The sequence below is a fragment of the Juglans regia genome, chromosome 9 (genome assembly GCF_001411555.2).
Source record: "Juglans regia cultivar Chandler chromosome 9, Walnut 2.0, whole genome shotgun sequence".
In the NCBI taxonomy this organism is placed as follows: Eukaryota; Viridiplantae; Streptophyta; class Magnoliopsida; order Fagales; family Juglandaceae; genus Juglans; species Juglans regia.
In genome coordinates this window covers 23071276-23096149 of record NC_049909.1, presented here as the reverse complement: position 1 = coordinate 23096149, position 24874 = coordinate 23071276, and the positions used below count along the sequence as shown (strand labels likewise).

Below are 24874 nucleotides of genomic sequence, written 5' to 3'. Positions count from 1 at the left end.
CAAACTCTCTTTTTTCAGGTATTGTTTGTTTTTTAAAAACATCTCATCTCATCTCACCTTATCATTATAATTTTTTTAAATTTTTACACAAAATAAAATAAACAATTTAACTTTTTCAAATTTTAAAATAACAATAATATTAAAAAATATATTCTAATAATATTTTATTAAATTTTTTAACTTTAATCTCAATTCATTTCATCTCATCTCATCTTATTTAAGAAAACAAACGAGCCCTTAAAGTAGAAAGAGACAGAGTGTGTCGGTATTTGCGAGGCATTGGCTACGCTGGGGTTACCTGCAGTTATTTGAAAGAGTGTCGGTAAATGTCGCAGACACATATGCCGTCTTGCCACTTAAGTGTAATGCAGATACCTTTTCTGCACACGACTGACACGCAATTAAATTTTAACTTATATAAATAATTTTAGTATTATTTCAATTATTATAAAATAAGAATTTCCCATTATTTATATTCAATAATTTTTCGAATCTTATATCTCTAACTAGTGATACTAATTATGACAGAGTTGACAAAAATACAGATAAAAATTAAATGACCCATCGGGCCATCGAGGTGACAAAAATAAATACTATAAAGAGGGCAATTCTCTAGCTTATAAATAAAATATAAAAAAAAATTAACATGTTTTGGAAGTAAGAATATATATTTGAGAATTTGTTTCAGATTAGATTTTGATATAAAAAGAGCTGAAAATTTTGAATGAAAATATATTTTTAAAACATTTAAGTATTGTATTGAGTTGGTGAAGAGCCATAAATAAAGTTAAAAAGTTGATTGAATATAATTTTTTAAGATTAATTTTTATTTTAAAATTTAAAAAAGTTATATTGAATTTTATATTTTATTAATTTATTTTGAAACTTGTAAAATGTATATTAATTTTTATATTTGAGTAATAAAGAACTAATGATTAAATGAAAAATTGAAAACTTGAAATGAAAAATAATTGTTGTATATGAGTACTAATGTTTTAGGAATGAAATTAGTCACAAGAAAAGTTGAGAAATAATGAGAAAAAAATTGAAAATTCTTGTTTTGCCTCAAATAACATATTCAAAAGCTACTCTATAAATATATATATATATATATATATATATAATATCAACAAGTTGAAATAATGATCAGATATATAGCCTCAAAATATGAATGCTAACGAGTACATGATATGTCAACCTAGCTAGCTCCATGCATATGCAAATGACTCAATATGCATGATTTAATCTTTTATGAGTTTTGTTATGTACAAGTAAATTTGAGTACTATTCTGCGTATTAATGTTGTTGTCTTTATATTTTAAATTTAAATTAGTATTATTTTTAATAAAATCTACTTTCTGACTAATCATATTAAATAGATGTACGAATTAATATGTAAAATCACTTACAATTAGATTCTTTCATATTTTATTATAGGCAATATTTAACTTGCCTGATCTATAATTCTTAAAAAATACCACAATTATGAGTAGCTCAAGAGACAACCCATATCACGTACGTTTTTGAGTTTTTTCATACAGCATGACACGTACAAAAGTCTAGAGATATAATAAAACCAATAAAAGTTAGAACAAATATTACAGTATAATGAGCTTTGTAAAGTACTTTCATAAACAGCAGTACTGCATTATACAGCATGACACAAAGATACAACACGAAATTATAAAGATCGATGAAACAACCTATAAATTCAGTATCTAAATATTGCAACGATCAGCTGCTATTAATTATTATTATTATTATAATATTCCCGGCCGGCCTCTACTTTTCCTTAAGGGAATGGTTAATGATGCATGCGCATATATATTTCCTGTCGTTTGCTCCACTTCGAGCATGTTCTTCGTAACTGCAGCAACATTAACAGATCAGACGTTAAAACATACTGCCAAACTGGTGTAAGCTAGATTGATGGGATTGAACTACAGCTTGCTCATGTATGCAGTGCAGTTTCAGCGTTTTATCTTGCAGGTAGGGTTAATAGGCGGAGAGATCAGGAGGACATGATTACGTGAGAAGTACTGTGTATGTGATGATGAATCTTTGTTCATCAGTGTCAAACATTAAACATGATCAGCTTATAATTTCTTTAGCAAGGTGCTTATATATATATACACACACACACACACTCAATAGAGTCGACCTAGAATATTCGAACAAAATGAAGCCATATATATTGGCATCAAATCCAAACCTTGAAAGAAGAAACTTAGAAAGTACCAAGATCAAACCTTGACATCAAAACCCTAGCATTACATCTAGCTAGGCAACAAAAAACCCTACAACTCAAGTAAAGAATATTCAGATATTATATATATATATATATATATATATATATTACAAGTCGTGAGTGTACAGTTGATCAGAAAATGGAAAAGTTTTGACTAAGAACTTACCAGTATTATTTGTAGCTGCAGCTCAATTTTTTGGTAGATTTGAAGTGAGAGCAGCCCTAATAGAGACGATAGTTTCCATGATGATTTTGAACATGATATGTGCTGATTCAGGAGGGACATAACCATCCATCGATGCACGGTCAATGATGTGGAAAGTAACACTCAGAAGACTCCCACTACTGTCCTGTCCTTCCAATGTGGCCTTATCAGGGAGTATAGCAAACCCTGAGGGCAAGATAACCACATGATCTGGGTTTCCACCACTTAAGACCATAGAAATGGCGTAAGCATCGAGTGGTGCATAAACTACATAGGAGCCTGTTGAGTCTGTGTAGCTCTCTTGCAGATACAGGACAGGCGACGACTAGTACAAATAATTAAGAAACATTCAGAAAAACTGCAAGGATATTCAATTTGGTTGAAACGTACGTACGTACATTGGAATTTTAATTATCTAGTAGCTAGGTATTTATGGAAAAAGGGGTACTAATTCATTCTGCGAAACTTACAATCACTTGCATTATAGAAGTGCGGTTTCCTGGATTCTCTCCATTAACGACGTATGCAAACTCCCGGATTGTGTGTCCATGTGAAAGGATATCCCACTATATATACATGATTTGCATTACAAACATGATATTGATTGTTAGTGTTAGAAAGGATAGATATAGTTCGTGTATGAGTAGTCAGAGTAATTAATCAGCAACAATGTTTTTTTTTTTTGATAAAAATCAGCAACAATGTTAATTGAAAAGAAATATAAACAAATAAATATTGTTTCGGGAGCAATTTATAATAATATACGTAAATAGACCACAATAGTGATAAAAAATGATGGCTTACGCAGCATAGATCATGTAGCTAAATTAATAAAATAGGTAAGTCTTGTAGGCTATTTTAATGGCCTAGTTAACCATTGGTATATAAATTGGATAATACTAAGTATAATTTGTGATTGGATTCTAGATATCATTACTATTAGTTAGAATTAGCATGGGGATTGGGTAGCGTTTTGTCTACATGAATTCTTGAGTACGTACTCAAAGCATACACATGATTAAAGAAAGTAATTCATAGGAGTTTCTACCATTAATGTATATTAACTGACACATTCCTCCACCCATGCATAGAACCAAAACATATATAATATTTCAAGCAGGGGTGAACACGATAAACCAGAGGTAGCTAGGCATTAACAGGCTAGCTAGTTAATAATCTAAGCATACCTTGCTTCGAGTACTCTCATGACGAAGGAAATTGAACAAAAACTTCGGCGAGCCAGGAAGCCAGATGGAAGTAGCAAAAGCAACCGAAGCACCAGGAGGCTTTCCAGGATCATCTACGTTGAATTTGGTCATGATCCTCACATCTTGATCAGCACCAGGAAGTATATGTAATGGCGTCCATATGTTTGTTGTGGAAGCACTAATATCAGCACAAAAGTTTCTCATCATTCTCTCAGACAGCTTCACCAGACTTGTTCTCCCAGCTTGTGGTATTAGTACTGTCCAATAAGAATTAATTAATAGCCAGCTTGATCATTAAATTGTTTAAACCTCCGTTTAATTAGTAAAGTATATTAATTAGGAGATTTAAAATCATGGACACATGCATATGCAAGGAACAAAGTGGTATATATATGCTTTTTACCGCCAGAATCAGCTGGGGTGCTTCTAGCCATTAGGGCTGCAAACCGTTCATATTGTCGAGCAATAGTGTTAACCCAACGTGTTGCACCAAATGCAAAACCAGATGCGACTAGTGGCTGAAAAATGTTGGGCACCGCTACATTGTCCACTTCCATATGTTCAACCCATATAACCTAATATTTATATATAGATCATGATCAAAATCTCAGCAAAAGATCATTGAATGCTACTGAACCAAACTAGCTAGCTAGATATATAACGAGAGTGATCCCACCTTAGAGAATCCATTTCGCGTTTCTGTAATTAAGCAGCCTGATGGTCTTCTTTTAAATCTTATTGAGGGAGTAGGGAATAGGTTTTCCACAGAGACATCAACGACTCCCCAGGTTCCAGGATATAGCTGTTTACAGTACCTTGCAAAATAACTCTTTCGAACTGGAACAAGTGGAGATGGAAGATGAAATTCCGCTGTCATCTGTGTGAAAAAAAAAATATTTTTTTTTCAGTACTGTTGAATCTTCTTAAAAACTAATAATGGTAAATGAAAGCTTTCGCTAAATTAATATTGACAAAGAACCATAATTATGTTGGCAAATGAGTTTAACAAGAGTGAAAGAAAAAATGAAGGTATATAAAAATCTTTACATTCCAAGTGCATGGTTAATTTATGTCGATCTTTTCAAGATAAGAAAACAATTATAATGATAATGGCAGATACAAAATTTATGTCCTCTCCCATCAACAGCCGGTTGATACATACATGAACATACATACATATATATGTAAAGATTCTGTTTCGCCTTCGCCTTGCCTATATATAAAGTGGTTGATATATAGCTGATGTTTCTTCGTTAGTGTATGTATATGTACTGCGTGCGCGTGCACAAGATATGTCATGAACTTTATTAGAACATCGATGTTACCATAACATTGACTAAGTATGAGATTAGTTGGTAGTTTATAAGCCCCTAGGCACCATTCCCTTGTAAGTCTGTTTTCAAAGGTAAGTTTTATCTAGTAGGTTCATAACAAATGGTATCAGAGCCACCCCACGTATACAGTCCATGTTGGCATGGTTGCAATCGTGCGGCACGGGGGGTGATGTCGGCATGACAGTGTTCATTTGGAGTTGGGAAAGACTTAGCGCACAGCTAGCCCGTGTGAGCGCTGGGACGACCATGAACGTCGGTTGTGGAGCGAAGTGGTTATTACGATTCCACATCAACTAAGTATGAGATTGATTTGTGGTTTATAAGCTCCTAGGTACCCTTATCTTGTAAGCCAGTTTTCAAGAATGAGTTCTACTTAATGAGTTCATAACAATCGAGCATGCTTGACTTAATATATAGGAAGATCGATCAACATTAAATTTATTGGTCAGTTTTCATTTTTTTTCATAATATGAGAACCTGTAAATTATCAAATGAGTAATGCAAGATAAATATTAGGGTGTGCAAACTGATCAGTGCATTTATTCTGAAAAAAAGTGGAGTCTGAAGTTAAAAAATGATTTTTTTGTGTGGATTTTAGGTTGATTCATTTTTTTTTAAAGAAGTATATGAAATTTGCACATCTTATATCGGTATATATCATTTCTCTTATCAAATATGTCTAATATTAGATCTCGATTCAATAGTACTACTATATATGTAATAATCTTTCTTACAGACTTAATTTTATAAAATGCAGTCATGTATATAAGTACGGATTCTGTCTCCATAATTTAGTAGTACTCGTAGTGATCTGCATATATATATATATATATTATATATATATATATATATATATATATATATATATGCATTCAAGCATTTGAAATGGGGAAAAGATTTATGTTACCACTTGTAGCGTTCCATCATAGTTCCCTTCCATTCCTTTTGAGAATAATACTCCAAGTATCATTGCTTTGGAAACGATATTGGCAAACACCGATGACCACTGTTTCTGATAATTATCAAACAAGGGAAAGAATTATATGCATGCAGGGGCACTGGTGATCATATATATACTACTATACACGAGCTTGATATATTGTTCATGAAACCTATGAAACTTAAGTACTGGAGAAAACAAATTAAAACCTACCAAATCCATAAGCAATTCAACAATGCTGAGTGGATTTACTCTAATAAGACCAGTTTTACGTGAAGCTTCAGTGTGTAGAGGTTCTGGTCCTAGTAATTCCTGAGGCAAAATCGGCCTGTATTCACTTTCAAATGAAGACCCGGAATTGGTACTAGTGTCCAGACTAATTGGCAGACGTCGGGGTTCTCCGACCTCAACCATTTTCATTATATCCATCAATGTGGCATCAATATGCCCGAATTCCCTCATGTATTCTAAGTCACTCAGAACCTCAGTTTTTCCATCTTCTTGGAGCTGCCATAAAGGTGCTCCAGCGAGGGCTTTTTTTGCTAACTCTTCCATGGCAGAAACAGCAACCTCAGTGATTTTCATCTTGTTTACCTCGGCAGACACTGAGACTGCCATAAGAAGGTCACTTGCTCGTTGAATGTGAGCATTTGAGTTTGAACCACAGTCTGAGTGGTAATGTTGATGATCAGGTGATTGTCGAGGGGAGCGACCAGCACCTTCATTGTTTTGTGAACTGCTGCCATTTTCCTGTAATTGGGGCAGCTTTAAATAAAAGAAAAAGAGTATGAATATGTTAATTAAGAACTTGTGATCGATAGACATCCAGAAATTAACATTTCACAATCTGCACCAAATCCAAAAACCAGGAAAAAATGAAAAAAGGTTAACAATATGCAACATGAGAATATCAAATTATAGACACAAGATCACCATGATGCATGCCCACAGTTTCATGGAAAGTGATCAAAGCTGGGAGCCAGAGAAAGCAATCAGACCTATAACAAGAGATAAAAACGATTCACCATATATTGATTTTTTTCTTGTCTGATTAATCATCTTCAGTTCTTAATTAGAATTCCAGGTTAGGGTTTTTCCCCATTGGGAATATGCCAATATATACTAGTTTCAAGGGACTTCTACAGTAGATCCATGTTTGTAAAATCGAGGTTTTGGTTTTAGGGTTCTCTTTAAAGACTGTTTAGGCTAGTTATAATTATATATAAGCCCAATTTACCTTTGAAATCTCATAAGGCTCAAACCCTAATTGGCCGCCTTCAGTCTCCATCTTCTCTCTTGAAATTAGTGGAGACTCTTCCACATCACTGTATACCAAAAACCCTAAAGCCTTTAGAATCAAATAATTTACAATAAGACGATGCCCACAACATTAAAAAAACACACACAACAATATATATCAATTAAACACGTGCAAGATGTTCTCCATCTTCATAAATTGTAAAAGACCTACTTCAAATCTTCAAGATCATGAGCACCGCTGTCGGTACTATCACTATCCGTCTCAGAATCAGTGTTCTCATGCTCCGTAACATACATGGAGTCATTGTCATCGGTCTTCCGAGTATCATCACTACCAGACAGTCCAGACCCATCCATTTTCAGCGCCTAGCTGTAACATGTAGAAATACGTATAATAATCTGCATTATCATTTGTAATCTTATCTTGAAAACATCGACATAAACCACTTGAAATGAAAAGAAAAAAAACGATTAATTACATGATCGACAAGAATAAAAAATACATGAAGAATAAACACACAAAAATTCCAAAAAAAGAGAGAAAATCAAGAAAAAAACTCAGGTTAGATTCTCATGTTCATACAGATGATAATGATCAATATTGTAACGTATCTCTCTCTCTCTCTCTTTCTCTTTCTCTCTCTCCTGCATACCAAGGAGGGTTTGGCAATATTTGATGGAAGTACTTAATTATAAGAGTACTCAGGGTTTTGCACTTGTTGGGCTGAGTGCACTGCCAGGTGAAAGGCACCTGAGACCCTACGCTGCTGTTTGCTTCTCCGTGATTGGTAGGTTTTAGGGGGTCGTACAAGGACCAAGATTTTATCGCTCGCTCACTTTTACTTGTTGAGAGTGCGGGCTTCAGGTTAATTAGAAAATGATTTTGTGAAAGTATATATATAATTCTAATACCAGCTTTAATTTCAAATTAGCACGGAATTTCCGTAGGCGTCTGTTTTTTTTTTTTTTTTTTTCTTTCTTTTGGTCTCTTTAATTCACGAGACCAAATTATATATTGATTTCGAATATTCCTAATTCAAAATCTAAGCATACATGAATTTGTAGCATCCCTCATTTGATATATATATGGCTGTCGATCCTGCAAATTAAAGATTTTTGTGCCGAAAAAATATTGTTAACCAATTGATTATATTATTTTTAAAAGATGACTTATGCCCCAATTTTATTGATAGAATAATTTTGACGAAGGAATGCCATTTTAAAGAAAAAAGAAAAGTTTTGGAGTTAAGAATCAATTAAATATTATCATCTTAATATATGGTAATTAAACCTTGACTAAAACTATATATATATATATATAAAATAAAGTAGTACTGCCTCAGAAGAGCCAAATAGATAGCTGTAGAATTCTCTCTTTTTGGGGGGTAATTCAAATCTCATTAACCAAAAATGGGATCTAAAAAATACCCAGAGTGTTTTTGCTAAACGCCAAGAAATTATATTGAGTGAACTTTTCTGAGTACAAACCTAAGTAGTCAATACACAGCAAATTCTCCAAAATTAATACCCCGAGTATTCCATCTGCAGAGAGGCTCCAAAAGTCTATCAAGAGTTGGCATTAATGAACTGTCACAACAAGATCAGACCACGTAATCAGCATCATCAAAGGGAAACCGATCGAAGAAATTTCTTTGATATAACGTCCAACATTCACCAAAGAAGCCAGATATATACTGAGAATAGCTTCAAAGGGAACTCCAGTACTAGCAGTCAGCATGCGCAGTAGTAGTACCATCGATCAAAGGGAAAGTTCAGATGAATGTGGCAACAAAGAACATTTCCAGACAAGATATATACCGCCTTACTTATAAAGCCTTGCAACCAGCTGGTGCATATATGTAGAACATTGATCGGGCACCAGCATCAATCAAACCATCAAGATAACAAGCAGAACATTAATGTACAATAGACAGCATCAAATGACATGCAGCAAAATTCTCATGAGCTACAGTACCGAGCTAGGGAAGAAGAGCAAAAGAACACGCATGCAGCACAGTACTGGACATTAAACTGCAACAAATACAGCTACCTGCAGAAAGCAATTAGTACTCTAAGAACAGCATCAAGGTAGCACGATGGACAGAAGGTAGAATTATCTAATAAACGCTTAGATTGGATGATTATGGATTCAGATTGGCCAACATATATATATATATATATATAGATTGTTCAAATGTGACGTACGTACGTATAAGGTTATAACCTCTTTCCTTCTGCCCCCAGCTTTCATTCATTCTCTTGCGTTCGGTTACATAATGTAATTTCGTTCGTTTTGACATCCAGAATCCAGATGATTTGTCAGAGAAATCTAAAAGAAATTATTAAGATGTAAAATAGTTTTTTTACATGTCATGTATTTGTATTTTATTTTATACTTTACATGTCATTTGTATTTACTTTAGGCTGGTTTATTTTAGCTCTTAGTATAAATACTTGTATTAGTTTTATTTTTACTCACTTGGACATTTGGGAAGTTTCGGTATTCATCAATACAAGAACCTTCTAGTTTCCTATTCTTGATATGGTATCAGACGTTTTTTAGGGTTTTCTTTTTCTCTTCTCCCTCATGGCAACGGCTGTTCTGAATTCATCTTCTTCTTCTAAAGATGTTGTGAGTCCCTTATTCCTCCATCCCAGCAATAATCCCGGCATTGTTCTGGTCACGCAACTCTTGCTTAGAGACAACTATCACACATAGTCTCGTTCGATGACTATGGCCATTTCTACGAAAAACAAGTTAGGATTCGTGGATGGTACGATTCTTAAACCAGACTCCACTGATTCACTTTTCTCTTCATGGTTACGTTGTAATAATATGGTCATTTCTTGGTTACTTAACTCGGTTTCTTTTGAAATCGCTGCTAGTGTATTGTAACTTAATGAATCTTTTGCTTCGGCTAGGGCTCAAATTTTGTTGATGGAACCTTTGCCACCGATTAACAAGGTTTTTTCTCTTGTTCTTCAGGAAGAGCAATAGAGAGAAATTTCTGTTACTCCTCCTCTTGCTGATGCTCATGCTTTTGTTGCTAACTCTGATACTTCGAGATCTGTAAAATCTTTTTCTAATAAAGATCGACCAATTTGTAAATATTGTGGAATAACTAGTCATATTGTTGAGAAATATTACAAACTCCTTGATTTTCCTCCGGGGTACAAGCAAAAGCAGCGGCAGTAGTCCATGGCCAACCAAGTTATCCTCAGTGATAATTCTTCAGCAGCATCTCCATTCTCCTTGACTGAGACTCAATATCAGTAATTGTTGTCTATGCTCACTCTCGATCCTTAGCATAAGTCTGATGATTCTAGCCATGTGATGAATGTTGTAGCTTATTCTCCTCATTCTTTTTATGGTATTGTTTCATCTAAACATTCTGTTTTTAACTCTAATAGACATACTTCATTTAATCCTTCTAATTCTAGTTGGATACTTGATACGGGGGCTACAGACCATATGGTCTCCTCAATTGATTCTTTTACAAATGTCACTTTTGTTCTAAACACTTATGTCAGATTACCAAATGGTCAATGTGTTCCTGCTACACATATTGTTACTATTCATCTTTTGGAACATCTTGTTCTTAAATATGTTCTTTGTGTACCTACCTTTACTTTTAAATTGATTTTTGTTAGTAAACTCACCCAATCTCTCACTTGTTGTCTTTTTTCTTCTTAACTTTGCTTAATTCAGGACCTGACCACCTCAAGGTTGATTGGAGTGGGTAGACAACAAGGAGGACTCTATATCTTGCAACAACCAGGAACTTTTCTCAACCCTCATTTGCCATTATTTTTTCACAATAAACATTGTAATAACAATGATACTTTGTTATCAAATGCCTGTTTTCCTTTCTCTAAATGTTCATTGTTTCACCTTTGGCATAATCGATTAGGATATCCATCTATTTCAAGAATGCCCTTGAATAAAATTGTGCCTAATTTGGTTGTGTCTGATGACCCTTGCATTGTTTGTCCACTAGCCAAACAAAGAAAGTTGCATTTTCCAAATAATAATAATCTCTCTGACTCACCATTTGACCTTGTTCATTGTAATGTTTGGGGTCTCTTTTCAGTTCCTATTGTTGAAGATTACAATTTTTTTTTAACAATTGTTGATGATTGCACTAGCGCTGCTTGGATTTATCTTTTCAAGAATAAGTTTGAAGTTCCTCTTTTAATTCAAACATTCTTCAAGATGGTCAAAACTCAGTTTAGTACAAAGATAAAAATTCGTATTGATCAAGGTACTAAATTTTTTTTATCTTCATATCTCATCTCCAAAGCCATTATGTTGGTCTCTGCCGATGACAAATTAAGGTTTTTAAGCCAAAAGCATAGCTAGCGCAATAATCATGAATATTAAGGTACCATAAGCATGTAGCCAAACATGCAGTGACATATATAACGAGATCTAGGAAGATACCAACACCCTTGAGCAAATATGGAGAATAGGGGGCCTTGATGGTGGTTGGAGAGTCTCCGATGCTAAAATCAATATATCTCTTTAGTAGTTTATGCGTAAACTTAGAGGAATCAAATAGAGTTCTTCATACCTGAGAATCGGCTTTTATACTAAGTTTCTAGTGGGGATCACCCATCATTGACTCTGAGGAACCTATGTCTTTTCCACTGTTCATTTGTAGAAACTCCATTAATGTGACGTGGCTTCTAGGACGGCGTCGTTAATGCAGCGTGACTTCTGGGGGTAACGTCATTAATGCGGCGTGGAGTTCAGGTAGTGATACCATTAATGTGGCGTGGCTTCCTAACTTGCTTTACCCTGCGGACGTTCCCTATTAAGCCCATCCATGCTTGTTGTCAGGAGGTCAAGAGTTTTCTCTATCTTCCGCCCACTTGCCTGGGCAAGTTTAAGGGGGTAGGATCACTATTTTCAATCTCGTACTGTACCGGCCGGTACGGCAGATATTTGCCGTACTAGCCGCTGGGCTGGTACAGGTACCATATACGTTTCGTACCGGCCCAAATACCGGCTAGACTGGCCTTAATTTCGGTTTATATTGACCGATATTTTAGCCTTCAATTTTTTTTTTCATTTTTTTAAACTACAAGCTTATTTTTTTACTCCCAATTCAGACTAGGTTATTTTTAATTTATATATATGTATTTATATATAATTTATTCATATATAGACTATTATTTTAGAATATAATTTATATATATAATTTATTCATATATTGACTATCCCGAAATAGTATATGAAACGGTACCGATATCGAAATATTTCATTCCAGTGTCTTCACCGGTACAACTTTCGGTACGATATTCAAAACATTAGAAAAACCCCCATACAAAGTGAGTAATTAAGATCCTAAGATTCAAAATTTTTGATACGTATTATTGGAAGTAAACAATCTTAAATTAAGCTATAATCTAAGAAATTAAATTAAAGGGCGCCATAGCTAGTCTAAAAGATTGGTCTTATTCAAATTAACATCAGTTTTCTTCTGATCAATATCATCATCGTGAACAATTCAAAAATTAGAAGTTCGGAGACTCGTGATTGTCTGCGTGCAACTTTCGCACGTAATCATGCCATGTGTTGGCAAGCACTAATTAAGGCGCACGTGTATGAATTATATGCCATTAATGTCCCATTTCTTGCATAATGCTCTTAGGGCAGGTTTGGGGCAAAAATAAAATATAAAATTCTCATCTCATCTCATCTCATCATTACACTTTTTTCAAATCTCCATACAAAATATAATAAACAATTCAACTTTTTCAAATCTTAATACACATTTTTCAAATCCCAAAACAATAATAATATTAAAACTTAATATTTTAAACTTCAAAACAAAACACAAAATTCTCATCTCACCCCCCAAACCTACCCTTAGCCCTACAGATAATGACATTGAACTTTGAAAGAGCTAGTCATGACAAAAATCATGCGTACGTAGTAGTAGTACTATACGTTAGCTTGCAGCCGGCCCTACTAAAGAGCACTAGCAATGATTTATTCATATTTATTATTTATCTTCGTCTTCACATTTACATAATATATTTTTAAATTCATCTACATTAATTTTTACATCTCTAAATTTTTACATAATTATGAATAGTATTTCAAGTTTGAAGAAGCACTATTCACTCTCCAAACATTATTTTTAATATTTTCTCTCTTACCCATTAAAATTAATTTTGTAAAATTTGTATATATTAAGATGATTTTTATATATGAAATTTGTATTAAGTTGATGATCATACAAAGTGGTTTTTAATACATATTAATATTTAATGATAAAATTGGTCATTTTGATATATGAACTTAGTAATATTTAGATATATGGAATTTGTATTTTTGAGCATATGGTGCTAATTGTAAAATATATAAAAAATAATAATAATTTTAAGGAAAAAAAATAAAAAATAAAAATATTTTATTATTATTTGGTTCAAAAATGCATAATCCAATGTGTGATTTTTCTTAATATTAATATAAGTGGTCGACTCAATTCACTTCTCCGTATAACGATTATTAATCAATAATTAGAAACTACTGAGATATTGCCCTATATATATATAACCCCTCTTTATCTGCTTATAATCTTCTATTTATTTTTAATAACGAAACTTATAACGCACAATAAAAAAAACTATGAATTCCTGTTCATGACTTAATTAAATAGAGAATGCAGGCCAGCAGGGAGCTAGCATGCATATATTATATGATAAGGCGCGCACCCACTTTAATTTTTAGGTTAACATCCATATATCTTAGATATACGTGGGCGACTTAAATGCTTGACCTCATGCATTATTAGGCCTGCCTTGTTTGACATCATGATTTACATTTTTTTTTTTTAAATGAGAATCAAATCTGCATGCCTAGATCTTCAGGTTAAGAATTGATGTCATTCCGCTAGCTAGCTGCTGCAAAGTCAATAATGAATATAGAAATTAGTGCCTCAAAGATGGTACTAATTAATTTGTATACTTTTTTCTTAATTAATAATGTAGCATAAAATTTAATTAGCTTTATTTGTAAAATGAGTGATTGTCCGGGCCAGATTATAATTTGATCTTAAACGTAGATAGATATAAATATATAATTGAGCTAGTGAGATATATACATGCATGTGTGAAATATATAGGAGAATTAATAGAAGAGAAATGTTTTAACTACAAAGAGATATCATAAAAGTAAACTTATAAACTAACGTGGCTTAATATTATACAATATTAGATTGTAAAGTAGATTTAACATGTATCATATAAAATCATGATAATTTATAAGTTTATTTTTATGAAATCTCTTTATTATTGTAACACTTCTCTTAATAGAAATAGAATACTCTATATATAATAAGAATGAGTACTACGTAGTACTGTTAATACTAGTACTGTTGCATTCCAGCTTGGCAAATAATTGATTTAAAGCTTATAAGCAAATACGAAATATATAAGGTACTGATTAATTAAAAACGTACGTAGGTTTCAAATTAAAGCTTATAATTAATAAGCAGGCCATGATCATGATCGACATAACCAACTTTTGTTTTCCGAAAACATTTATATTCCCTGTTTTATGTTTGGTTCGGACTATATATATCGAAGTCAATGGTCTCATCAATACATTAGATGGAATTCCATTCGTCCTATTTGATGGCCAAATGCAATTAGTTTGTTCTGAAAAGGACCGATTCCTAGAAAATGGAGGTGTGGCTAGCTAGCTTTGTTTCTAATTTCCACATGCACGTACTTTTGAACAAAATCATGTGGGGCGGCTAGCTAGTTATGAATTTCTCTTAAATGTTTGAGAGATAGTCTCATTCCACAAATTAATAGTAGTTGTCTGGTCCAATCGATAGATTGACTCAAAAAATATATTTTAGTGTCTTTTATCGTCAACAATATTTAATGGTACTGCGCCTAGCTAGCTCTCTCTCTCTCTTTGTAGAACTGTCCAATATTATATATTAATGGTGGGTACTTTGGGGCATGGCTGACAAATCATCAAGAGAAAGATTCATATTTTTTACTTTTGATCAGAGAGAGAAAAGGGATCATATGGAAAGGTGATAATCGGTAATTTTAGTTAAAAAATATTTCAAAAAAATAAATTCTATTTTTATGTAGTACGTTAGATTATATAACTAATTTTATTATAAATTAAATTTAACATATCATATGAATTAATCAAGTCAAAATCTCATATTAATTATGAGTTTACTTTTTATAATTGCCAAAAACTATATATGACATATAGCTAGCCGTGGTTCGAAGGCCGCAATTAAGAAGATATAGTAGTGGTCATGATCTTTGAATAGGGAGAATGGAACCTTGTTGGAAAAGAAGATCATAGTACATATTGTGCAACCTAGGCGGCTAAATCATTGTACTGAAACCATCGGATCTCGAGTGGAATATGTAATGGAGGAGTAGCAAACAAATTATCTCAGGAGACAAACAAATAAATCACCATAGAACTGGTCCAAAGCGATCACTTTTAAGTACTGCAAATGTCAAACCTCTCTCTCTCTCTCTAGCATCTACATTTAACTTCCCCAACTTCCTATATATGACCCACAAGAATATTCTAATTAAATGGATCATATGCTTCAACATTCTCAATACTTTGTTATTTTATCGATCTCTATATAATATGCCTCCTAATTAGAGGGCTCTCTCAAACCGGCTTCCAAAACAACCTCATGTTTCATCCTTTCTTCCATCTTCTATTGCTTTTTGGATGGAAAATTCAACGAACTCTATGAACAAGTGTTCCATTTGTTCTGATCAAAGAAGAACCTCTGAATCTCCAGAGGAGAGTGGTTGGACTATGTACTTGGAGGATTTCTCAGTCAAAAACAGCAGAGAACAATACAGTTATTGCTCGTCTGGTTTTGAAAACTCTTCTCTGGTTTCTGATGCTGCTAATAATTCTTTGGCCGGAAAAAGGTCTGAAAGGAGTGAACGAGGTGGAAGCTTGTCTATGGTTAAAAGTAGAAACAGATCGAGCTTCAAGAAGAGGAAAACAAAAGGAGCTTTTGTAGATGATCACGATGCTTTAGAAGATACTGCTAGTTCTCCTAATTTGAACAGTACCACTCCGGCCGAGGTCTGATTTGTTTGATCTCATATTCTCTTTTTCATAGTCAGATTAATTCTTTATTAATCTTAGTGGGCATAAGAATTAATAAACGATGATTATTACTATTATTTATCAGGATTTCAACAGGTATATACGTACTACATATATATGATCATGAATAAATCTTTTAATTTAATACTCGCAGATTAATTCTCTGGGGAAAAATAAAAGTTCTTCTTCTTCTTGTTCTTCTTGTTCTTCTTGTTCTTGTTCTTGTTCTTGTTCTTCTTGTTCTTGTTCTTCTCCTTCTTCTCCTCCTTCTGCTTCTTCTCCTTCTTCTTGATCTTCTTCTTCTTCTTCTTCTTTTGTTGGTGGCCCGTGGCCGTGATGAATGATTTCATGTACATTACCTAACAATTACCTAGTTGGTCCTTTAATTTGTAATTTGTTTTCAACAGGAGAAAGCTGTCCGCATTTCAGGAAAGATAGACGAGAGATCATCAACTGAAGTAGTGGATTTTGTTGAAAGAGATTGTTGCGACTGCGCAGAAATATTGAAGAAGAGGGGCTTTTGCTTAGTTCCTTTCTCTAGGATAATGAACTATTTTGGATGATTCCAGTTTCCTCATGATCTACACAATATATATCAGTGCATCTCTCTCTCTGATCTGTGCATGAACAAAAGCATATATATATACATGTCATGATGCTGATCAGCTAGCTGTTGTTATATGTAATCAAATTGAGAGACATTATAACTTATTTTGAGATCCATTAACTACACTGTAAGAAAAATAATTATTGGTGACAAATGATTTTTTATGAAAAAGATTATTTACGATAATAATTTACTCATTTTAATAGAAAATAATTATTTTTTTGTTGAAAATATCTAATTGGGATAAGTTTTTTCTTGTGATGATTGTCTATGCAAAAACAGAAATTAAGAACTGTTTTTTATATAAGACAAACTCATATACATATTATAATTAAATGATACAGAAATAATACATGATGAAGGGGTGGAGGATTTTGACAAACACCCTTTTTTAAATAAATAAAGACCAAAAACATATAAAATGTTTCCTATCTTTTCCCGCTAAGAAAAATAAATTAAGAACCGTTTGATCAGTGGCCATCATGTTTGCAATATTTGACGAGATATCCATCAATGCGCAATCGAAACGAAATGCATGGTATATATATAAATATATATATATATATATTTTGGTAATAAAAATAAAGATATATAAACTTTATTAGTAAAAAAATGAAAAAAGAAACTGCTTTTAATTAATATTGCTCCATAAATGGTCAGAATAATTGTTATCTCCACATCTAATTTTAAAGGAAAAAAAAAAAAAAGAAAGAGATATTCTTCAAGCTGCTTTGGGCCGGCACGAGGATCGGGTCAAGTACTCATGTTATAAGAGACAAAACAGCACTTTTTTTTTTCGAGCGTATATAAAATTCATGTTTGAGGTAGAGATGATCAGTAGACAGTACTTAAAAGATTTAATTCCCAAATTAATTAGGAGGATGGATACGATGTTTGGCAGTCTAGAAAAGACAAAACGGCACTTTTTGTTATCTCTAAACAGTAAACAGGTTGAGGAGACTTCCAAACATGTTAGAATGTTTAGGCTTCGTTTGGTTGATAAACTCCTCTCAATTCATCTCAACTCATCATTATAATTTTTTCAAATTTTAACATAAAATATAATAAATAATTTAACTTTTTCAAATCCTAAAATAATAATAATATTAAAAAATAATATTTTAACAATATTTTATCATCTCAATTTAACTTAACTCAACTCACTTCAATATTCAAACACAACCTTAGACTGTTCAGTACAGGTCAGCATTAACTTAAATTAGGTACGAAAACAAAATAATTATTTAGATTTGAGATTTTAGTTAATGCTGATTTGATTATATAAAATTGAATTATTTATTTTATTTTATTTTAATTATTTTAATTATTTTAATTATTTTAATTTTTTAAATAAAATATATTAACTAATTTAATTTTTTTAAATTTAAAAATAAAAATAATATTAAAAATTTTTATTATAAAAATATTTTATTTAATTTTTAATAAAATATCTCGAACTGCGTAATCAAACGAGTTAATCTCAATTAATTTTATATAATTATTATAATTTTTAAAAATTTTTATATAAAATATAAAAAATAATTCAAATTTTTTAAAATTATAAAATAATATTTTATTTAATTTTTAATTTTTAACTCAACTAAACTTAACTTACTGTTTAAACCTAACCTAACTAAGAAAAAAAAAATATAACTTAAATTAGGAACGAAAACAAAATAATGCGCATCCGGGGAATCGAACCCCGGTCAGTACCGTGGGAGGGTACTATGATACCACTACACTAGATGCGCTTGTTGAGGATTTCGCTCTAAGATTTTAGATTTTAAGGGTATTTTTTACAAAGCCAGAGATCGCTCCTATAATTGTTCGCTTTTTCAGCATCAAAACCGATCGATGGTGGTAAGTTCTCGAACTTTTAACAAATATTAAAAAAGCCTTTGTACTTTCGAGTATTCCAAGCACCAATCTTGAGTAACTTCCTTGTTAAATTATTGCTGATTTCCTTGGAGCATGAGATTTAGTTAAGAGAAATGATTTAACTATAAAAAGATTTTACAAAAATAAATTGACATGATTTTATATTATATGCTAGATTTAATTTATTATAAAAATAATTTTACAATTTAATGTATCTTATTAAATTACGTTAGTTTGTGAGTTTACTTTTATAAGATTTCTTTCAACCTGTTAGTACTTCTTGTTTGAATTTGATTTCCTCTTTAATTTACAGATTGTAGTTTTTGTGCTGTTATTAGCCTGGTTTTCTGGAAGTGAAGTTGTTCCATTGCTGCCTAATTGGCTCGAGTTTTGCGGTCTCCACCATTGAGAATTATCATTGTGGAAATAAATTTGTGGTCTCTTTTTATCTCTTATTATATTCCTTTGCTGTGTTTGATATCATGATTCAGATCGAAATAATGAAGTTTCACTGCATAACATCTTTGAATCTGACTGTGTCTATGAGGCTTCACTCCCCATTCTGTTTTTCAAATGGTTAAAAACAGAGATGATAACATGGGGATCCCGTCAATTAACTGAAGAGTAAGAGCACACAGCCCACAGCAGCTTGATCAAATGTATGTACGTACAAATGCAAAACTCCAAATTGAGCATTCACACAGTGTACAAATCCATTTATTTCCTTATGTACGTACAAATGTTCTTTTATCAAACACACCAACTAGCATGTCACTGTCAGCTTATTTCTCAACTATACAACAAGCCATTCAACCTTTGAAAACACAGTTGAAATCACTGAGCTCAAGGTCTGTACGAAAATCAATGGTGATAAAAAAAAAAAAAAAAAAGGAAAAAAAAAATCAACTCAATTATGCAAACATATTCATGCAGAGAATAATAGAAGAAGAGATGAAGCAGTGAATGCTCCAAGGGAACTGATAGAGCTAATTGAGATTGAAGAAGCTCCACTTGGAGGAGGAGGTTCACTGACAGGAGCTGGAGCGGGGTTTATTTCCACTGTCCCGGCGGGTGGCGACGGAGACTCTTCCCCGGCAGGTGCTGGAGCTGGAGAACCTGTCCTTGTTTGGTTGCTTCTTTCTGCCAGCACAATCACCACCAGTTTTTCATTTTTGAGACAGTGATCCTTGTTGCCGCTTACGAAGTGGAAAGGCCCAGATTGGCTTAGCTTGACGACAGTATTGCCATCGGAGAATTTTTCGATGGGAGCTTCAATGTTGCAATTGATGTAGTCTTCCTGTTTTACGTGAAGCACCGAGTCTTGGTCAGGTGGATACACGAACACTGCAAGTGTATTAATACAGTTGTTAAATTTAATGCAAGTTATTTAAAAGAATTGATAAAATGCTAAATTTGTTCTTTATCCGCAATTAATCTTGATATGCATGCATGCAGTTCTTATACCGATTTATGCAGCTTTTAAAGAATAAAGATTATTCATTATGCTGAATAATCGATTCCACAGCTAGCAAAAAAGTTCCCGGCCGGAAGGAAGTTAAACAAAGATTCAAGCTGATCTAACTTTACTTGTGGATTGAGCTTAATACTCTCAAAATGAAGGAAGCTTAGAATTGAACAACAACTTACGTAGGGAGTCTCCAATTTGAAACCGGTTTTTCTCTGCCCATTGATTATAGTGGACTTCATTAGGATCAGTTGGAACAGTCCAGCCCTTGGAGCCTCCAACTTTGAACTGAGTCGCATCTCCCATCTGCATCAACAGCATGAGACAAACGAGGCCCGCAACATGCAATGCTCTCTTTTTGTTATTTGAGGGGAAAATGTTGTCAGCCATTGCCAAAGAGAAAAGCATTCAAATCTCAAAATGGCCTTGTTTTTGCCAAAAAACTGAAATCTCAAACTTAGGTGGAGCTAAAGGGGTGACAGGAATGGTTTGGGGATCGAGGTTTTTGTAGGCCAAGTTGCGTCGAACTTTACAACTTGTGGCAGAGAAGCTTTTGCAACTTTTTCTTATTCTTTAGATATCTTAACTTCTGGTGCAAAGCATATGTGCAGTTCATGCACGGTGATAGATAGATGGTTCTGGGGCACTTTTTAATCTAAGGATTTATACTTTGCGTAAACATTATCAGGAATATTCATGTCTTGTGCTCTTGGTTAAGCTTAATACTGCATATATCTGAAGAACATCCACGCAAAGCCCAGGCTGTCTTCGCACCACTTTCATGGAATTCGCTCAAGAGCTACAGCCTATTTATTTATTTATTTGTAAAGATCGAAGAGGACATGAGTACCCAATTAATTTATTAACAGCTATATATATACAGCTTATGATTTTGCTAAAAATATATATAATTTCTATCATGATCAGCTTCTTCTCTACAACAGACGCTTGGGTTAATCAAATTTATGCCACATGATCCAATATGCAGTACGACGTACACATTTTCTTCTCTCTCCAAGGCATGTAATGGATTATATGTCATCCGATCACATTTTAACGTTCCAACCAATTTCTTAATTGAAATATATATATATATATATATATCATGTATATATATATCATGCACTGAATTAATTTATATAAAAGTACTAAAAGCAAGGTCTGTGGAATATATGCACCTTGCCGGCCATAGTGGCATGTCTATATATCTGTATTGCCTTTCCACATAAATGTAGGACCTTATGGCTCATGAGCTGCCCTTTTCGTGCGTTTAACCCTTTATCCATCCACGTATGGCAAACTAAGAAGGGTGAATAATGAGAGACAAATTTAAGGAAGACAGAAGTGAGAAGCATATATGCGATATTAATTGGGAATATGACGATCTGACAACATTTTCAGTTGGATTGGGAATACTGTTGACCTAGATCCTTATGGTACGTACGTACGCTTCATGCATGTGGGTTAATCTTTTGTCGTACACGTCTATAAATGATCTTTAAGATGGTGACTTTAGTTATTATTCATAGCAAGGTAAAAAGGAGGAAGGATATATAGTATAAGCTGAGAGATGAAGATGGCTGCCTCTATTATCATATATTGTAAAAGTTTTTATTTAAATTATCTATGCTCACGTGCTCTGTAAGCTAGCATGTGCTTTAGTTAGTTTTTACCCTATTATATAAACACTTCGTGTAAATACATATTCAAATCAATGAAGATATTCTAGAATTTTCTCCAAACCCCTCTCTCGATTTCCCTGATCTTGGTTTCTCTCTTATCATGGTATCAAATGAAATCTTAACCCTTCCGCTATTCATTCTTCTGTGGATTATTTGAATCTATATTATCTTCAGAGTGGAGATCATCCCGGTGCGATGCTCGTCTCCCAACTCCTCATTGGTGATAACTTTCTCACATGGAACAGATCCATGTCTATGGCTCTTATTGCCAAAAACAAAATATGTTTTGTTGATGGTGTTTTGCTGAAACCTTCTGAGAATGATAATCATTCTTGGATTCTTTGTCTGATGGTCTTTACTACATTAATTTACAAAACAATGTCACTTATGGTTCAATGCATATTCACACTAGCGCTAAAAGATTTGTTATTAATGAGGATTCCTCTAAATTATAGCACCAGAGATTAGGTCATATTTCCATAGAAAGAATTAAAAGATTAATAAATGAATGAGTACTTAATACTCTAGATTTTATTGATTTTGAGACTTGTGTGGACTCCATAAAGAGAAATCAGACTAACAAATCAAAAAAATGTGACAATAAGAGTTCAAACATATTAGAAATCACACATACTAATATATGTAGTCCAGACATGGACTCACATGGTTAGAGATATTTCATCTCTTTTATAGATAATTACTTACAATATATGTATCTCTACATGATTCATAACAAGAATGAAGCATTAGATGCCTTTAAGATCTTTAAGACTGAAGTAGAGAAACAATGCGGCAAGCAAATTAAGATCGTGAGATCAGATAGAGGTGGAGAATATTATGGTAGATACACAAAGGATGAACAAGCACTTGGAAATGATGAATGATTGTTCACCAAGTGTAGCTTCCATTGTGAAGGGTAATAGGTTCAATTTCAATCAATACCCGAAGAACGACTTTGAAAGGGAATAAATGAAGAACATTTCATATGTTTCTGCTGTCAAAAGCATAATGTATGTTCAGGTCTGCACAAGACCTAATATTGCATTTACTATGGAATGTTGGGATAATATTAGAGTGATCTAGGTTTAGACCACTGGAGAGTTGCAAAAAAAGTAATGAAATACTTTCAAGGAACCAAAGACTACATGCTTATGTATAGACGGACAGACAATCTGGAAGTAATTAGCTACTCATATTCTGAGTTTGCTGGCTATCTTGATTCATGTAAATCAACATCAGATACATTTTTATGATGGTCGATGGAGCTGTATCATGGAGGAGTGTCAAGCAAACCTTGACTGTCACTTCCATTATGGAAATCGAGTTTGTCTCCTGTTTTGAAGCTATTTTCCATGGTGTATGATTTAAGAGTTTCATTTATAGGCTTATGAATATGGATTCTATCTCTAGGCCATTGAGATTGTATTGTGACAATTCAACCGTTGTTTTTATGGCTAAGAACAATAAAGGTGGGAGTCGAAGTAAATACATTGACATTAAGTATTTAGCCATAAGGGAACGTGTTAAAGAAAAGAAAGTGGTCATTGAGCATGTCAACACTGAGTTGATAATTGCTAATCCTTTGACTAAGGGCATGCCACCATTGAAATTCAATGATCATATAGTGAATATGAAACTTAGTTCTATTATGTGGTTTTTCATTGTATGGACAATGTTATTTTAATGAAATTCTTAATTATTGTGATGTTTTTCTCATATTTATATGCACCTTAATTTAATTTTGAAAAAATTCATCTATGTAGGATCAAGAATAAACATAGGGTTTATTCATTAAGAAATTGTTGCTATATATAAATTATAATATTTAAGAAATAAATACATAGTAATATATGGAAGATAATACTCGTCATTAGAGAATTTATCATCATGATTCGTGTATTTATTACTTAATACAGATTATCAATGAGTTTAAGATGATACATTAGATTAGAAGTGTGGACCAAGTGGGAGAATGTTAGCTCTCTAGGGCCGTTTCTCACGAATATCTGTTCATGGGAATAAGTCCACGAATGGGTCTCAAGCTCCCATTTTTCCTCGTAAGCTCTTAAAGTGGTCCACAACTTCCCTTCAAGTCTCCAGCACATTCATAGAGTAGTTGGAATGTTCCCCATGATCAATCGAAGCTGTGGAACACTTAACATGTAGTCACTGAAAGCTTGATGGAAGCTTGGCCATAAATACTTTGGTTTGGTCCTCAAACTCAATTACTCAATCCTCTTCAATTTTACACTATCTAAATAGAGTGAGTAGAGTTTTGAAAATGCCAAAACGAGAGAGAAACAATGAGAGAGTGTGAGTAAGCATTAACGACCTGGAGTACGATTTCTTGGGCATTTCAATTTTCGATTCTTTTTAAGTATTTAATTCCGCATTTTAGAATCGTTATTAAGCTCACATTGCACATTTACAATTGGTAGCTAGGCGTTGGGCATTTTGAACCCTGCAAGCTGCAAGTGGCACGTATGCGTGATGAAGCTGTAGGGGCATCTTGAAAGAGTCAAGACAAATAGTTGAATTAGCTTAATATATCTATGTGTATTTTTATGATAAGTTTTGCTATTTATAAGTCTCATACACCACACATCATAATTTTTTTATTTTTTATTTTTTTTTGTTTTATTCTTTTTAAAATAATTAAATTTTTTACTAATCATCCATATACCACATATTTAGTAAGAGAAAAAAAATTTAAAAAAAAAAAAACAAAAAATGTGATGTGAGACTTATGAATAAAAATTTTCTTTTATGATGTACTCATGTTACAATTATAAAAAAATATTCTATATAAAAATAAATTCATAATTTTATATAATATATTATATCTATTCTATAATATAAATAATTTTACAATTTTATGATATAAATGTACGTTAATTATACTAATGTTTTGTTTTATAAAATC

General features: G+C 32.9%; 3 protein-coding genes and 1 non-coding gene across 6 annotated transcripts; 1 reads left to right on the top strand and 3 right to left on the bottom strand.

Moving 5' to 3' along the window:
- Nucleotides 1–1550: 1550 nt before the first annotated feature.
- LOC108992281 (homeobox-leucine zipper protein MERISTEM L1-like) lies at nt 1551–8082 on the bottom strand. Of its 3 annotated transcripts, none has more exons than XM_018966803.2 (11): nt 7849–8082; nt 7407–7565; nt 7173–7260; nt 6149–6700; nt 5903–6007; nt 4338–4538; nt 4065–4236; nt 3641–3918; nt 2924–3019; nt 2415–2778; nt 1551–1867 (listed from the first exon to the last, which is right to left on the bottom strand). In XM_018966803.2, exons 2-10 carry the CDS (start codon nt 7550–7552, stop codon nt 2437–2439), a joined length of 1980 nt encoding a protein of 659 aa, XP_018822348.1. In that variant the 5' UTR covers nt 7553–7565; nt 7849–8082; the 3' UTR covers nt 1551–1867; nt 2415–2436. The 3 variants fall into 3 exon arrangements, with proteins under 3 accessions (XP_018822348.1, XP_035549835.1, XP_018822340.1); XM_035693942.1 differs by having other exon boundaries at nt 1773–1867; nt 6149–6685; nt 7849–8032; XM_018966795.2 differs by lacking the exon at nt 7849–8082 and adding an exon at nt 7779–7845 and having other exon boundaries at nt 1773–1867.
- Nucleotides 8083–15947: 7865 nt separating this feature from the next.
- Nucleotides 15948–16927, top strand: LOC108992273 (vascular-related unknown protein 4). The gene is made up of 2 exons (XM_018966786.2): nt 15948–16295; nt 16727–16927. Exons 1-2 carry the CDS (start codon nt 15948–15950, stop codon nt 16880–16882), a joined length of 504 nt encoding a protein of 167 aa, XP_018822331.2. The 3' UTR covers nt 16883–16927.
- Nucleotides 16928–18606: 1679 nt separating this feature from the next.
- Nucleotides 18607–18677, bottom strand: TRNAG-CCC. The gene has a single exon. It is a non-coding gene; the product is annotated as a tRNA-Gly (tRNA).
- An 815-nt stretch (nt 18678–19492) lies between these two features.
- LOC108993539 (early nodulin-like protein 1) lies at nt 19493–20746 on the bottom strand. The gene is made up of 2 exons (XM_018968495.2): nt 20452–20746; nt 19493–20148 (listed from the first exon to the last, which is right to left on the bottom strand). The coding sequence occupies exons 1-2, from the start codon at nt 20675–20677 to the stop codon at nt 19730–19732; spliced, it is 645 nt and encodes a 214-aa protein (XP_018824040.1). The 5' UTR covers nt 20678–20746; the 3' UTR covers nt 19493–19729.
- Nucleotides 20747–24874: the final 4128 nt, after the last annotated feature.

Coding starts and splice junctions, on each gene's coding strand:
- LOC108992273 (XM_018966786.2), top strand. CDS start 15,948: ATGAACAAGTGTTCCATTTGTTCTGATCAAAGAAGAACCTCTGAATCT. Junction 16,296..16,726: donor ACAGTACCACTCCGGCCGAG/GTCTGATTTGTT, acceptor TGTTTTCAACAG/GAGAAAGCTGTCCGCATTTC.
- LOC108992281 (XM_018966803.2), bottom strand. CDS start 7,552: ATGGATGGGTCTGGACTGTCTGGTAGTGATGATACTCGGAAGACCGAT. Junction 4,237..4,337: donor CGCGAAATGGATTCTCTAAG/GTGGGATCACTC, acceptor TATAAATATTAG/GTTATATGGGTTGAACATAT. Junction 3,919..4,064: donor CACCCCAGCTGATTCTGGCG/GTAAAAAGCATA, acceptor CTTATTGGACAG/TACTAATACCACAAGCTGGG.
- LOC108993539 (XM_018968495.2), bottom strand. CDS start 20,677: ATGCTTTTCTCTTTGGCAATGGCTGACAACATTTTCCCCTCAAATAAC. Junction 20,149..20,451: donor TCAAATTGGAGACTCCCTAC/GTAAGTTGTTGT, acceptor ATACACTTGCAG/TGTTCGTGTATCCACCTGAC.